Source organism: Ictidomys tridecemlineatus, chromosome 9, assembly GCF_052094955.1.
Source record: "Ictidomys tridecemlineatus isolate mIctTri1 chromosome 9, mIctTri1.hap1, whole genome shotgun sequence".
NCBI classification, from domain to species: Eukaryota; Metazoa; Chordata; class Mammalia; order Rodentia; family Sciuridae; genus Ictidomys; species Ictidomys tridecemlineatus.
This window is the reverse complement of record NC_135485.1, coordinates 30010816-30028426: the sequence shown is the minus strand read 5'-3', so window position 1 is coordinate 30028426 and position 17611 is coordinate 30010816. Positions and strand designations below refer to the sequence as shown.

The 17611-nt window shown below is 36.8% G+C and overlaps 1 protein-coding gene and 1 long non-coding RNA gene across 2 annotated transcripts in view; both read right to left on the bottom strand.

The window, feature by feature from the left end:
- Positions 1-2573: 2573 nt before the first annotated feature.
- On the bottom strand, positions 2574-6513 carry LOC144366657 (uncharacterized). Its single transcript, XR_013425763.1, has 2 exons — positions 4733-6513; positions 2574-2759 (listed from the first exon to the last, which is right to left on the bottom strand). It is a non-coding gene; the product is annotated as an uncharacterized LOC144366657 (long non-coding RNA).
- A 3569-nt stretch (positions 6514-10082) lies between these two features.
- The window catches only part of Ube2k (ubiquitin conjugating enzyme E2 K), a 71099-nt gene continuing 63570 nt past the window's right edge, over positions 10083-17611 (bottom strand). The window contains exons 6-7 of the mRNA XM_005319928.4: positions 14342-14470; positions 10083-14023 (exon numbers count right to left, since the gene is read on the bottom strand). Of these exons, the coding sequence (XP_005319985.1) occupies positions 13949-14023; positions 14342-14470 (204 nt within the window). The 3' untranslated portion in view covers positions 10083-13948. The remainder of the gene's footprint in view (positions 14024-14341; positions 14471-17611) is intronic.

The following is a 17611-nucleotide window of genomic DNA, read 5'->3' as shown; positions in this document are numbered from 1 at the left end:
CACTGATCTACACTCCAAGTCCTTTCCATTTTGAGACAGGATATCCCTACATTGCCCAGAGTGAGCTCAAACTTGGAATCCTGCCTCAGCCTCCGTCACTGGGATTAGACATGAGCCTCCACTCCTAGGAATTTAAATTTAGTGCCTGGCATGGCAACAGGCCCCTGTAGTTAGTCCTAGCAATTTGGGAGCTTAAATGAATGGTAATTTAAACCCAAGAGTATGAAGCCTGCATGAGCAACATAGTGAGACAACCTCCCAAGAAAAGGACAAAAAACAAATCTTCTCCCAACTGTGATTTGTAATTAGTTGGGTTTCTTGTTTTTGTTTGTAGTTTTAGGATCAACCTAGGACTTCATACATGAAAGCAAGTAGTCTGCCACTAAGCCACACCCAAGCCCTTTTTAAATTTTATGACAGCGTCTTAGAAGTTGCCCAGGCTACCCTTGAACTTGGGATCCCCTTGCCTCAGCCTCCTGAGTTACTAGGATTCCAGGCACACTCCATTGGCCCACCTCAGTTCCCTTTGTAACAACCAAACTGCTCCTAGTTTTAGCTCTGCACCCTCTACCTTTTCCAGAAGCTGTTAATCCTGCCATTTGATCAATCCTGCTTAGAGATTAGAAGAGAACAAACTAACAAAGAGCTGCAACTATTGCCCATAGAAAGTGACTAGCTCCAATCTGCTCCATCTTTCTAATACCTTTAATGACACTGATGCTACTCCTCCTTAATCCCATTTCCTCTGCTCCTCTTATTTATTTCTCCAACACAGATCTAATTCAATTCATTTGGCATTGAGTGCCTATTATATGCCATGAAAGTAATAACACTGTTTATTAAATTTACAATAAGCTGAGGTAGAGAACTAACAAAAACCAAAGATAGAATATACAGAAGTACCAGAACACCTCAGTCCTGTGGGAGATTTGGGAAAGTTCACGGACACAGTAGCATTTGGAAGTGGATTTGAAGGATAAGATTTCAGTGTATAAGGGCTGGGGCTGTAGCTCAGTGGTCGAGCACTTGCCTAGCATGCCCAAGGCCCTGTGTTCCAGGTCACCACCACAAAAAACACAAAAAGAGGGGGCTGGGGATGTGGCTCAGCTGTAGAGCACTCGGGTTAACCGAGTTAACCCTGGGTTAGGCCCTGGGTTCCATCCTCAGCACAACATAAAAATAAATAAAATAAAAACTAAAGGTATTGTATACAACAACAACACAAGAAGAAACAAGATTTCAACTTATAAAATGAAAGATAATCATATTCCAAAAGAAGAAACAATTTTAAATGCATAGAGGCAGGACACACAATGCATAGAGAAGCGCTGCAATACAGAGAAAATGGAAGAGCCTTTGGTATAAACTTTTCTAAAAGGTATGAACAGTGGACTGGGGCTGGGGCTCAGTGGTAAAACGCTTGCCTTGCTCATATGAGGCCCTGGGTTCGATCCCCAGCCCACATAAAAATAAATAAGTAAATAAAATAAAGATATAGTGTCCATCTACAATTTTTTAAAAAAAGCAGTTAAAAAAACAAAAGCTTGTGATAAAAGTCTTTAGCCAATGTTTTCCAGTCCTTGTATGTACTTGAGAAATGAACTTTCTTAACTGTTTCTTCAGATAGTTGCCATATGAATAAATAAATGTGTATAAATTTGTAAATTAATAAATAGTATTCAAAAATATATACACACAGAGTACATCTACAATCTGCTTTGAGCAATGAAAATTTAGAAAATTAATCTTTGTATTAATTGATTTAAAACATGCCTAGTGGGGCTGGGGCTGGGGCTCAGTGGCAGAGCGCTTGCCTAGCACTTGTGAGGCACGGGGTTCGATACTCAGTACCACATACAAATAAATAAAGGTTAAAAAAAATGTGTAGTTTCTTAAGGTACTTAAGTACTTAGCTTTCTTATATGGTCTACTCCCACTTTATGTCTTAATATTTGGTAAGTATCATAAAAATAGTTTATAACTATACAGTTACTGGTTACCAAAAAGCATACTTCAATTTTTTTTACATATTTGTTTTCCTAGAATGAATAATTACATCTCTTTCTATTTGAATAACTTTCTATAGTTCTACTGTTGCAATTGTCTCCTTGCATCCATTAATCTCAACATAATTTCATCCATTATAAATAGACCTGATAATCTGTTGCTTCCTTGGTTCTGTTGCTCTTATCCTCCTGCTCCTCTCTGGAGGCTCCCTCTCGACTACTGCAAAGCTGGAACTCGGAATTCTCTTCATTTATCCAAGAAATGACCAGCTCTTGTATTGTTTCCCACATTTCTTTCTTTCTTTTTGGTATGGTAATTGAACCCAGGAGGAGGTCTTCACCCCTGAGCTACATTCCAAGTCCTTTTATTTATTGTTAGTTTTTGAAGCAGAGTCTGGAATTCGGAATTGTGGTCCTCCAGCCTCAGCCTCCCAAGTCACTGGGAGAACAAGCATGTGCCACCATGCCCAGCTCCAAGTTTCTACTACATGCTTGCTCCTTCACTTTGGTGGTCTAGTGTGGAGGTGTTTCCTGAGAGAATGTTAATGGAATACAAAATTTAAGATCTTGAACATCTGAAAATATCTATTTATTCACCACTGATACCCTTAACTGGGGGTGGAATTCCTGGTTAGAAATGTTTTTCAGGGCTGGAGATGTGGCTCAAGCGGTAGCGCGCTCGCCTGGCATGCGTGCGACCCGGGTTCGATCCTCAGCACCACATACCAACAAAGATGTTGTGTCCGCCGAGATCTAAAAAAAAAATAAATATTAAAAATTCTCTCTCTCTCACTCTCTCTTAAAAAAAAATGTTTTTCAGTAAAAGTAGAAGTCATCACTTGATTATCACATAGCTTCCCAATAGGACTTTACCAATTTATTTAGTTTCCCCAACTCCAAGCAGCTAATAGTTCTTCTAATTTGTACTAAGTGTTGTAGAACAAAACAGCCCTCACAGGCAAAGGATACAGCTATGTGTTGGAGTGCTTGCCTAGCATGTGTGAGGCCCCCTGTTCAATTCCTAGAACCACCCAAAGCAGGGAAAAATCCCTTACTATGGATCCTTTACATTTTTTCAGAGCTAGGGTTTGAACCCATGGACATATCCATGCTGGGCACATGCTCTAACCCTGAGTCACATGGCCAGCCAACTATGGGTCCTTTTACATGCATTGTACTTGGCACATGAAAGGGTCTCTAAATGTAAAGAGTGTCTTTCAAGTCTTGGGCATTTGAAACTTTGCTTCATTCTATTTCCTTCAAGAAATCTCATCAGTCAAGCCAGGCATGTTGGTGCACACCTGCAGCCCTAGCGACTCCTGAAGGTGAAATGGAGGATCACAAGTTTGAGACAGGCCTGGGAAACCTAACAAGATACTGTCTCAAAAAACAAGAGCTAGGAATGTTGGTCAGCGGTAAAGCACCCCTGGGTTCAAACCCTAATACCTTAAACAAACAATTCATTTCTATCAGTCAGATGTTGGACCTTCTGAAGAGGTCCTCTAATTAATCTCTTTCTCTCCCCTCTTCCTCCTTCCTTTCTTTCTCCATCCCATTCCTTTCAGTAATAGGGATTGAGTCCAAAGCCATAAGCAAACACTGTACCACTGGGCTACATCCTCAACTCTTCAAAATTTCCTTTAAAATTTTTTTCCACCATTTCTACTGGCATAAAAAATAAGACACGTGGGCCGGGGGTTGTGGCTCAGTGGTAGAGTGCTTGTCTAGTAGTTGTGAGGCACTGGGTTCAATCCACAGCATCTTATAAAAATAAATCAACAGAATAAAGGTATTGTGTCCATCTACAACTAAACAAACAAACAAACAAAAACCAAAATCAGATGCACAGACTGGCATGGTGGTACATGCTTGTAATCTCAGTGGCTAGGGAGGCCGAAACAACACATAGGGTTCTTCTTTCTTTTTGTGGTAACTAGGGATTGAACTCAGGGGCACTCAACCACTGAGCCACATCCCAGCCCTATTTTATATTTTATTTAGAGACAGGGTCTCACTGAGTTGCTTAGCACCTTACTTTTGTGGAGGTTGGCTTTGAACTTGTGAACCTCCTGCCTCAGCCTCCAGAGCGGCTGGGATTACAGGCATGCACCACCATGACTGGCTTGGCTATTCTATTCTTCAAATTTGAAATCTTTTAACTGTCTTCTAATTTGAACTATAATATTCAACTTACAAAATATTATTTTTAAGTATTCTGTATTTTTTCATGGATACCATCTTTGTTAATAGTTACATTTTCAGATTGTCTTCTCCCTTCTCATTATCAGTGAGGCAATCATCAACAATCTGGTAATTCTTTTGTTTACTTAGTTGTTTTTTGATGCTGGGGATCAAACCTTGGGCCTTGTGCACACTAGGCAAATATTCTACTGCTACACTTCACCCCCAGCTGAGTCTTAAATTTGTTTATTTTTTCAAGTTCACTCAGATGAACTTGACTTTCTCAATGAAAATCTCTGAATTAATCCCTTTAAAGGTCTTTTCCTTGGGTCCACAACATCTCTAGGAAAGAATTTCTCATTCTTTTCCAACAGACTTACCTGTCAGCATTTTAGAAACTAGGACTCTACCACACAGTACAGTATTTTAGTTGATTTTCATTTTCAGTCTCTGACTGGTATCTGTTTGAAGATTTATTGTTTCACATTCTTAAAATATAAATTTTCCTTTCACTGTAAGACCATAGAAGTAACATAATTACCTACCTAACTCCATAAAAGGAATACATATTTCAGCCAACTCTCACTCCAGTCTAATACCACATCCTCACTTCTGTAGGGCCTGGTATTCCAATTTCTAGGTTAGAGCACAAGAAGCAAATTAGCATGCTTCCAATCGGTATGCTCTCTGTAAACAATTAGGTTTGAACTTCCTCTACTGTTCCAAACCACTTTCAGCTCTAGCCTTCTATTCTGTCCTTTCCAATTTTATTATAAAAGTTTTGACATCTTGTTTTCTCATTCTCTGTACCTAGACATTTCAGTGGAGTCTATTTGAAGACAGCTAGCATTAAAGCACCTGGGGTGTCTACCATGTTTTATCCTAAGTCCATGCAGCTCAATTTTTTGTTGTTTTTTATGCTTTTGTTTTAGGTACTGAGAATTTAACTCAGGGACACTCAACCACATGAGTTACATGATGAGCCACATCCCTAGCCCTTTTTGTATTTACTTAGAAACAGGGTCTCACTGATTTGTTTAGTGCCTTGCTTTTGCTGAGGCTGGCTTTGATCCTCCTGCCTCTGCTTCCCAAGCTGCTGGGATTACAGATGTGCACCACCACACCCAACAAAGCAGCTCAATTTATAAGAGGAAAATTAGAAACAATGTACATATCAGATTAATAGATATTTAAAATACTGCAGCTCAACTCAACATATATAACCATTTAAGTATTTCCGTAAAGAGCCGGGCAGGGGCTGGGACTGTAGCTCAGTGGTAGAGCGCTTGCTTAGCACAGGTGAGGCCCTGGGTTCAATCCTTAACACCACACAATCAATCAATCAATCAATAAAAGTTAAATCTCAAAATAAATACATACATAAATAAAAAAGGTGGGCGTGGTGGTGCGTATCTGTGATCTCAGAGTAGTTGATCCTGAGGGCAGGAGGATCCCAAATTCAAGGCCAGCATCAGCAATTTAGTGAGACTCTATCTTAAAATCAAAAAACAAAAAATCCCTGCAATCATGTTTTAAAAAATGAATATCAGTTGGGCTGGGATTGTGGTTCATCGGTAGAGCAGGACCTGGGTTTGATTCTCAGCACCACATAAAAATAAAGGCATTGTGTTGTGTTCATCTACAAAAAAAAAAAAAAAATTCTCTCTTTAAAAAAATGAATATCAGTAAATATATAATATCAGTTCAATTTTATTGAACTAAAAACATTACATAAAAGGGGAGAATACTCCAAAATGTTAAGTAAATTTTAGGAGGTATATTTGTTTGTTAGCACTGGGTGTTGACTTCAGGGATACTTGACCACTGAGTTACACCCCCAACCTTTTTGAGGTAGTGTTTCCCCTCAGTTGCTTAGGATCTAAATTGCTGGGATTACAGGTGTGTGCCATTATGCCCACTTAGAGCTTATTTTTTAAGTCTAAGTTTCCTGAAATGAACATGTTATTACTAAAATTGCTTGGAAAAATAAAACAGGACTGAAAACTGTTAAATTTTTGGCCTCAACAATGCCAGCTGTCCTGGTCTGTTTTGTAACAAAATTTTGGGCTGGGGGATTCTCTATAAGGAAAGGAAATTTATTTAGCTCATAAATCTGCTGCCTGGACAGAGTATGCTGCTGGATTCTGGCAAGAGCACCCCTGGCTACATCATAATGAGCCAGAAGGCAAACCATCCTGTGCAGAAGAGACCAAGTGCATTGGGTAACTTCCACATAAGACCCTGCCCCCTTCTCACCAGAGCTAGCCAGGTCTTGCTAGAACCACATTAAACCTTTCAGAGGCTTGTGCCTCCAAGATCTAAATATATTAAGGGCGGGGGGGGGGGGGGGGGGGAGAATGTAGCCTCGACCTAGTATGTGAGAGGGCCCCCAACATCACAAAATCAAAAAGATCTAAACATCCCTTAAAGGCACCAGCACCACTTCATTATCCCTACACTGAGACAAAGCTTCCAATACATGAACTTTTTAGGGAGAACCATATCCAAACCACAATACCAATCACATTACCTCTGGGCAAGTGAGTGCCATATATATTTTTTTAAATCTGTAATTTTAAGGACTGCAAGATTTTCCGCTCAATTTTAGTACCATCTTGGAGGCCAAGCCCAAATTTTAAGAGTTAAAGATAAGAAAGTTATAAAGAAGCAATACTTTCCAAATGAGAGAAGAAAACCCAAGCACATTTAACAGAAATTAGTATTGGAGAAAGAACTGCTACATGAAGAAAAAACACCTAAAATCAATGGAAAGTCTTGAGTATAAAGTGTAGCCCTTAATTTAAAAAAATCATTAAAATGAAGATTTTAATCCTCTAAATCAAGTTGACTTAGATACAGGAGATAAGACTGGCAACTTTAATCAATCAAACTTTAATAATAATTCTTAACAGGGGCTGGGACTGTGGCTCAGCAGTAGAACGCTCGCCTAGCACAGGAGGGATCTGGGTTCAATCCTCAGCACCACATAAAAAAGGCACTGTATTGTGTACATCTACACCAAAAAATAAATATTAAAAAATTATTTAACAAATTAAAAGAATCACCAAAGCATTTAGGACCATGGTGTTTAGTTGTTGTACTCCCTACAGTCTTCCCACATAGGCCTTTTCTATCCTTTATATCTGGCCCACAACAGGTTCACAACCCAGCTTTTATCACACTTGTCTTTTATTCATTTCAATCACTCAGCCATATAATTGCTACTCAAATCTAGATACCATAATCCCCTTGTTCCAATTACTCATTTTCCTTTACCTCAATTCCAAAGTTCACTTCCATGTGTAGATAGCCCTCAACCCCACACTTTCCCTAAAGCCACTGTACTCCCAATGCTTTTGTGCTTGTCAATAGCCTTCCCTCAACCCTGATTCCCATTACTGAGTGAAGATGAAGCCTGGGGATGAACACAGGAGTGAAGACATAATAAGTATATCCGATGGACAGAAATGTAATAAACTTGGCTACAAAGGAAGCACAGAATTAATTAATGAGTAGGTGTATTTAGTGACTTGTAGTTAACCTAATAAAATAAAATCAAGGTAGGCACAGTGGCACAAGACTATAATCCCAGCAGTTTGGGAGGCTGAGACAGAAGGATCTTTAAGTCAATCTCAGCTATTTATCAGGACCCAAAGCAACTCACTGAGATCCTGTCTCTACTAAATAAAATATAAAAAGGGCTGAGGAAGTGGCTCAGTGGTTGAGTGTCCCTGGGTTCAATATCTAGTACCAAAAACAATGACAAAATAAGAGCCATTTAAAAACTAGCCTCTTGCCAGCTTGGGCAATTCGGCTGAACCCTGTCTCAAAATAAAATTAGAAAAGACCTTTAAAAAAAAAATATTTACATGTGGTGCTGAGAATCAAACCCAGTGCCTCACACATGCTAGGCAAGTGCTCTACTGAGCTACAAGCCCAGTCCTCTATGGAATTTTAAATTAGAGAGAATTTTTCTTCATCAAGAACACCTCCCCTATTACTGATTTTTAAAAAGCAAAAAACATTTGGAAAAATAAAGTTTAAATAAAGAAATTCAACCATGTTAAAAATCACCTAAATAGACTATCACTCTTGTCGTCATTCTTAAAATGTTTGCTTTTTTACATCATGACAAAGTTAGCCCTCCCCATTTTTTTCCTCAGTGCTGGGGATTAAACCTAGGACATTATACGTGCTAGGTAAGGTGCTTTCCCACCGAGCTATACTTGCAACTCCAAGATTACTCTTCTTAACCTTTAAGTTATTTGATGAAAATTTATCTCATGATCAAAACAAGTACCAAGTATTTACAGCCCTTTAAATCTGACCATCTACTACTTAGGCACGAGGGCTCATTTCATTATCCTTGATTTTTAGCACTTACAAGATATAGCCTTGCTCCATGAAAAGGACACTTACTACTGCATATTCCAAACCAATGACCTGGAGCAAGTCCATCTTCAGGCAACAGAGCTCCTAAGCCTGTGAGCTGGTTGTAAATACCCTAAAGACACAATCAGTTTTACCATGTGAAATAATTAGGACAAACTCTTAAAAGATTTAGTGTTAAAACTGAAGTCTATAAAAATTTAAAGTATTTTTACAGCTACATCATTTCATTTGTTATCTATAAACATGCCAGAAAATACTGGGCAAGTCCTTCACCCATTTAAAAATGAAGCTCAGAAAAGTCCTGGCTCTGTAATTTTGAGTGAAAACTAGGTTTAAAACCCAGAACCAGTGGGTGTGATGGCACAGACCTGTAATCCCTAGTGGTTTGGGAAGCTGAGGCAGGATTGTGAATTCAAAGCCAGCCTCAGTAAAAGCAAGGTGCTAGGCGACTCAGTAAGGCCCAGTGGTTAAGTGCCCCTGGGTACAAAAAAACAAAGAACTTTTGGGAACAATTTGCAGAGTACTCTTCAGGGTACTATGAACATTTACAGAGAGATGTATATGTGTTATGTGTAGACAGAATAAGTAGTATTGCTTTAAGTACCAACTAACTGAATTAGAAACTAACCAAATAATGTCCTATTGCTGAATAATTATAACTAAGCAATTTCCATGTTTTCAAATTCAAAGACCTGATACAGTTTTACTGCCTTTATCATCATGTGCCTATCACTGTGAAATCTATCAAAGGATTTTTTCCCTTTTGGTACCAGAGACTGAACTAAGGGGTACGCAACCACTGAGCCACATCCCCAGCCCTATTTTTGCATTTTTAAATTTAGAGACAGGGTCTCACTGAGTTGCTTAGTGCCTCGAGGTTGCTGAGGTTTGTTTTGAACTGTGATCCTTCTGTCTCCGTCTGAAAGGATGGAATCACAGGCATGCGTCACATCACCCTAGTTATTTTTCAAAGTACTATGAAGACTAAATTGCTTGTCCAGAGAGGAGTATCCAGAAATAAGATATAAACCATTTTCAGGGGAAAACATGCATGCATTTATTTTTAAGAATTCCCAATAAGGGGGAAAATTCAACATCTTTAAAAATGTGTTTATTTTTTTAAAAAATCAGTTGTGTACAAAAGTGTTTCGTAGTTTTTAATTCTCAAGACAAACACCCAACCCTCCACCCACACCCCACCCTACTTCAATGGTATTTCTGGTAACCCACCCATTTTCCCCTTACAGGAAGTTAATGGCTCAGAATAGACCCACCTACAGAATTTATCATCACTAACAGATTGTTTAGAGTAGGGATCTAGAGACGCTAACAAGCAAGGTTCTTTCTCAGTGAGGTTAATGAGAATCCCTATAATGGCAGTAGACTTCCAGCAGACACCACAACAAAGCACCATCAATTGCTGAAAGCTAAAAAATAGATATTATTTTCAATAGTATTTCATTTTCTATTGGAAAAGTCTTTAAATTACATTAAATAAGTCTCTTTTCCCCCAAAGAAATAGTCTAGCTTTTATTATGATGCCTGTAAAAAATAGGTAACAGCAAGCAGATAGGATCGTTCACAGCACAGTGCATTGACTTCTCTCCACTCACCCTCAGAACCAAACTTATAAACTGTGCCACACCTGATTATATATAGCAGCATGGTTGAAATAACCAAGCAAAAGGTGGCACATTCACAACTTACATTAGGTGATGATCACAGGTTTATGAGGTTAGATCAATCCAATAAAACAGTAACAGAACAGGATAAGGGAGATAACAACACTCCCCTACCCCTTTGTCACAAGATTTTTCATCTGTATTGCAACAGTGCAAATATAATGTATGACAATTTGTAGACACTGGAAAAAAGTCACACTTGGGAAAAAGACTATTTATCAGTAAATACTTCAAGTTGCCTTCTTCCCAGGGACAGCAACTGGCTGATGATAAGCATTTAATTCAAATTGGTACTAAAAGAATGGAAATGCAACTTTCTAAAATCAATGTTTTGTACCCTGGAATTCAAATTCCTTGAAACTAGAAAAAGTGATTAATATATCATTTTGTAAAAGTCCACGAAATAAAGTTAAATGTAAACAGACAGCTTCCTTTTTCATATCTAAACATTGTTTCCATTTATATACAAGAAGGTATACCTGGCTCTAGCTCTTCTCTGCCCAGATTCATATTAAATCTTTCAAACTGACAATTCTTAACTTCCCATGTTGCTACATAGGACTGTGAAAACATTATCATACTTTATAGAGTTTGAAAAGCTCAAATCAGGCATACACTTACAGTCAAGATCTGCTTTTCACATTGGTAAACTTATTAAGCAGCCTAAACAGTAATATAATATGCTGCATTCTGTAGTGCATAAATAAGCAAAATGTAATTGCCAAATCCTTCTTACAGATACTTAAAAAGAACTATTTTGCATAGTTTTAAGTTCCATAAACAATCACATATGAAAAACTTCAGAAAAAAATGAAAAAAGGTCTTTCATTTCAAAAATTACTTGCCAAAAAAAAAAACAACTCCTCAAATTCCAAACATTTACATAGCCTCAAAGGTGTTATGTGTTTAAGTAAGCCATAGTCACAATTCTAAATATTTCAGAGAACCAACTCAAGCATCTAAATTAGTGCCAAATTCCTCAAATATTTACATACCACTGTGTATTTAGGTCCCAAACTAGAACTCATTCAATCACTGATTTGTAATATTTGGACTAACATATGACTTAAGTATTTTTTCAAAAGTTAGGCACATACTCAGGAAAAAGACCTGATTATAATAAAAGCCTACCGTACTGTAGGTGAATAATGGCAAATGTGCCTGTACTAAATGGGATCTCATGGGGAAGCTGCGGGGGGGGGGAAGACTTTTTTTTTTTTAACTGATATATTCTAAAACACTGCAAATTACAAAAATAATTTCCACCAGGGTACTTATCTTATAGGCCTGAATTTTTAGTATCCTTTTCCCAAACATACTTAAGAACAGAAGGAAAAAGAAATTGTGTTAGTTTCTGTATTGGGGGAACTACATCTACATATAGAGAAGTGAAAAAGTAAAAACAAAACCATAAAGACAGAAGGAAATGTTAACAGAAAGGAAGGATTATCATCACATTTTAGGTAACTGAGGCAAATAACTTTTTATAATTAAGAACGCTTTATGTCAAACCAAATATTGTATCTTCCAATTTCTGGGTACTAGAGATGCTGAAGTATAGTCAGATGAGCAGATACAATATACAGCCAACATACATAAAAATCACAGCAGGGCAGAGCTGCCTCCAGCAGCCAAGTGTGTAATGCTTGACTTTGGTAATCTCTGAGTTCTCTCTCCTTTGTGTAACCATAGACAATTTAAACATACCCTGATAATATAGGCAAATAGTAAACTGGATAGATGTAATAATGTTTATAATCCAAATATTACTAATATCATCACCAACCCACCCTCCACTAAAAAAAAAATTAATACTAACCAAATGTGGGTCAAACTATCCATATTTTCACACAATCCCATCTTACGTCAAAATATAAAGAAAAGTTCGAAGTTTTAGCTATTTAAAATAAATAAAGAAAAATCTTGTTTCCTTTGGCATCTTTAGAAAATAACTAAACTATAGCAATAAAAGGATGTGATTGTATATAAAGGAATTTATGCTTAAGCAAACATATAAGGGAAAAATACACAGCAACTTGTGTTTAGTATGCAATAGTATCACTATAAGAGTTCACTGTTAATTAGAAAAGCCTTATCAGTTTTTGGAAGAACCTTCACATCTTTAACATTACAATATATTTAATAATGGTTCTTTTATTGCTTCTAGTATCAAGATTATTGAAAAGTCAAATGAAGTTATGCTGACTTAATAGGTTCAAAGGTATTTTCCAACACTTCAAACGATTATAACTTAAGATAAATAACACTTGAAGAAAGCAAATCTTATATATGATTCTCAATATACAGCCTTACTTTAATTCAGTCTGATTGCATTACATTTTTGTTATTTTGCATTGGTCCTGAAAATTGAATAAGACTTGGATTTCTATGTATAGAACTGCCTGCATAAATCTACTTCAACCTTCATAAAATGGTCAAATTAAGTGTTTGAGCTTGCAAAACTAATAATTTTCAAACTTTTGAACTTAGAATGAAATGTAACTTTAATATGAATAGAAAGTCTGACTATGTACAAGAAAGGTAAAGTTTTCAATTCTCATATTATCAGAAACATCATAAAGAAAGCTAGATTTATAACACAATTCTATTCCTATGTGCATTTGAAATATGTACAATAAAACACCAACACAGCTTTCAGGTGTTAATATGGGGAAGGTGCAAGCAAGAGTGACTTTTAAATTATCTGATAAAACAATCTCTATGAAGCCCAATATTAGGCTAAAAATTACCAGATATAGTTCATTGCATCTTTCTAAGTTCTCAACAAAAAAATTCCATCAGTTTAAAAATCAATGTCAAATTCACTGAAAAACTAAGCTGGGTTCTTTCATTAAATCTGGGAATACTGCAACGTCAAGTATTTACTGGTTTTGCAAGAAAAAATTGCCAGCTCCATTTTAACATTCTTATAAGAGTGTTTAAAAAACTGTGACAAAACATTCCAAATCTATGACCTAAAATTGGAGCAAGGGATACTGTCCCTCAGCACGTTTCCCCACCAACTACAGAGAACTTTACCATCAGAATTTTAGCTGTGTGTGGTAAGAGGGGGAAAATAGATACAGTGTCCCAGTCTGTTAGCAGGGACATAAAGGCTCTGAATAGGTCACCATCTTCGATTCTGGATAAATCTCATATTTAAGAATTTTCTAATGCTTAAAATGGTGGTCTTTTCAGCTACCCATCCTAAGAAGTCAAGTACAAGCATGCAAGTAAATTCACAGGCACAGAGGATCCATGTTAAAAACAGTTAAGGTAGCTGTGATGCAACACCAACAATTTGAATGGCCCTGACACACTCAAAATATTATCTTAATTATTCAACAAAATCCTGAAGCAAACTCTTGCTAGTCTTGTTACACTGCTAAACACTAAAGTAGCATGTTTTTTCCATGGTTTTAGCTTAGCTCAAAGAATCTTTACACTATTAAGTATGAAAAAAAAAAAATTAAAGTATTTCCCCTTTTTAAATTTACACAGACGTTTAATTAGCTTTATTTACAGAGCAGGGATTTTTTTTTTTTTCAGTCTCCAATGGTGCCTAGATAACATCATTAGGCAAGATTGCCAGTTTAAAAGAAATCTATGCAGAATCCTAAAAATAACAGATGTTGGTGCTCCTCAAGAAGAGGCAAGTTTGACTATCAGCAGCTCTCTCTCTAGGGCTCAGTTACTCAGAAGCAATTCTGTTGCAGTCTCTACATCCCATGATTTTGAAGACAAGGCCACTATTACTGCATTCTGTAGAGAAAGAAAAGAGAAGGCGACAACAACAAAAATCAAATCTCAAGGAAATATTTTTAAAATAATCACTATTCTTTTTAATGAAAAATCATTCATTGTTTCTTAAAGTTGCCTCATACTTTCAGTGCATATAAAGTTTCTAAAACCAATGACTGGTAATCAACAAAAAGAAAAAATAATCAGGAATTTTTAGTAATAGAAAAATTGTTTATCAAAATTAGATTTTTGTCTTATTTGCTAAACCAATTTGCTAAGATTTCCAGCGATAATTTAAAATAAACATATATCAAAATCAACATTCCCTTATGTACTTACCCTATCGAAGCCCATAGCACATAGGTTTTCTATTTTTTTGGTGTATTCTGGACTAGAAACTGGTGCTCCAGCATACACGTGTGCCCAAAGTCGAGCTGTTTGTTTGAACATTTCAGGATTTTGTTTGTACTACATGGGAGAAAAATTGATTGACATGACAATAGTTACAATATTCAATATAATAGTTCATCTATTAATTACCTATGACCCTTTTTGCTATATTACTGAAGCCCTAATACCCTGCTTTTTTATAAATAAAATGAATTCACATTTAAAATGTGATTCATTGGGTCTGGCTCAGTAGTACATGTCTAAATCTCAACAATTTAGTTGGTCGAAGCAGGAGGATCCCAAGTTGGAGGCCAGTCTGGGCAACTTAGTAAGACCCAGTCTAAAAATGAAAAGTAAAACGGGTCAGGGATGTAGTTCAATGATTGAAGAGTACCCTAGGGTCAATCCTGAGTGCAGGGGCAAAGAGGGTATTCACTGGGCTGAGAGTTTAGTTTTCAATCTCTAGCACACCCACCCTATAAAAGTGATTCACATTTCAATGTGTCATTAAAGAAAACACTGCTTAACATGAACCTTTGATTCATAAGATGGATTGATAGAAGGCACACTACCACCATCAAAGAAAAAAAAGAAAGAAAAATTCTACTTTCATCTCCAAATTCCACAAAAACAATTAGCAAAAACCTAACATTAAGTTAGGGGTTAGAGTTGTGGCTCAGTGGTAGAGTGCTTGCCTCACATGTGTGAGGTGCTGGGTTTGATCCTTAGCACCACATAAAAATAAATAAATAAATAAGGGTTTTATGTCCATTCACAACTTAAAAAGTGAAGTGAGGTCCAGTGAATGTGATAGATTTTTAATATTAAGTGAAGTGAGAGATATTGCAAAGATTGCACAACTTTACACAACTAAACATATACTAGCTTATAAAATTATATGAAAATCATCTAATAAATGGGACCAACTTTGGTACTAGCCATAGCTCAGGCTAAAATACAACTAGATTTTTGCAGTTTTCTTAGAGTTGTATTAGTGTAGAGTGCTTTCTTTCTTTTGACAAGGCAAGTGCTCTATCACTGAGCTATAACTCCCAGTCCAAGTAAAGAATGATTTAAGAAAATTCTACATCTACAGTTCTCATAACATGTTATACCCTTTCAGTAATGGGAATAGGACCTAGGGGGCTTTACTGTTCCACTGAGTTATACCCTAAGTTTTATTTTGATAGGGCCTCACAAAATGGCTGAGGCTGACTATGAACTTGCAAACCTCCTGCATCTCAAGCAGCTGTTATACCAAGTTTTCAGATGATTATTAATTCAAAATAATTTAAAAAGTAATGTTTCCCATATAAGATTAAAAAAATGTAAATTAAATTCATTCTCAAACACTACAGGAGCATCATGGCTTAGTAAAACAAAATATAAATGAGTAATAGTTCATATCACTTTAATATTTCTCTTTAAAGTATATAAACATTTTGAATATTTTAAGACTCATAAGCTTCTATCATATATTAAAATGATAATCTTGTTTCTACCATTAATGAATAAGGAAAAAAAATTTAAAAAAAAATTTTTTTTTAATATTTATTTTTTAGTTCTCGGCGGACACAACATCATTGTTGGTATGTGGTGCTGAGGATTGAACCCGGGCCGCACGCATGGCAGGCGAGCGCGCTACTGCTTGAGCCATATCCCCAGCCCAAAAAAAAATTTAAAAAATTTTAAAAATCTTGTTGGAGGGTACCAAGGGTACTTAACCACTGAATCACATCCCCAACCCCTTTTTATTTTGAGGCAGATCTCCCTCAGTTACAGAGGTTGGCTTTGAACTTTTGATCCTGCTGCCTCAGCCTTCAGAGTCGCTGTGACTTCAGGCGTGTACCACCACACCAAGCATAAATAAAAATTTCAACTATTTTTGGTATAAAACCTTTTAGTTTAACTTCAACCTGTAAAAATGTGAAAACTGGAATTCAAGTCATATTACTTGATTATTAAATAAAATAAATATGTACATATACATTATATAAAAAACAATAATTCCAAGCACTCTTAGAAAATTAACAGGACATATTATCAAGAATATGAATACATACACACACAGGCTGGGGCTGTAGCTCAGTGGTAGAGCACTTGCCTAGCACAAATGAGCACTGGGTTCAATTCTCAGCACCTCATATAAATAAATAAATACATAAAATAAAGGTCCACTGACAATTTAAAATATATATATATATGCATGAGGGCTGGGGATATAATTCAGTTGGTGGAGTGCCTGCCTCACATGCACAAGGCCCTGGGTTCAATCCCTAGCACTACAAAAAAAAAAAAAAAAAGCATGAAATAAAGAATGGATAGATCTTAAAGGGAAAGGAAGAAGAACAGAACAGTTTCTAAGAATAGACAATATATAAATTGAAACCTAATAGGATAAAGAGGTGTTAGGAGGAAACATTTCCCTTCAGAGGAAGGCAGACAGAATGAAAAGACACATAAAAAGAAGTGCAATTTCAGCTGGGTACAGATGGTACACGCTTGTAATGCCAGTTACAGTCTGAGGCAGGAGGATCAAAGTTCATGGCGATGAACCTGGGTTTGTAGACAGTCCAAATCATGGAGAACCTCTTCAAACTAAGGAATTTGGATTCAAATAAGTGATAATAGAGCTATTAACAAGTTTTTAGTAGAAAAGTAAAGTAACATTTATATTGTATAAAACTGTTATCAATGTAGAAGATGGAGAAAAGGAAAAGGTTCACAAAGAGAGAACAGAAGAAATGGGCCAAGTGTGATAGAGCACACCTGTAATTCCAGCACTCAGAAGACTAAGGTAGGAGAACCACAAGTTCAAGGCCAGCTGGACAACTCAGTGAGAACTGGTCTCAAAATAACAAAGGTCTTGGGATATAACCTAGTTGTAAAGTTCATGTGTTCAATGGCCAGTTAAGGGGAGAGAGGTGTGAGAAATTAAAGGAAAAGGGGACCTATGGCTATCAGAGTGTGTATGAAAACACTGACAGAAACTGGTGATGCAATCAAGAGCAGAGGTGGGAGGGACAGAGGGAGAGACTGCTCTTAAGTGCACAAGGAGAAGCATGTCCAACATGCTCAAGACCCTGGGTATGGTCCATAACGTTAAGAGGGGGAGAAAAGAGGAAGAAAAGGAGACATGGAGAAAATCTCCAAAAGCTGTGTGACTTGGGTATTTAAATAAACTGGTGATAGTATCATAAAAAATAAACTGATTTGCAG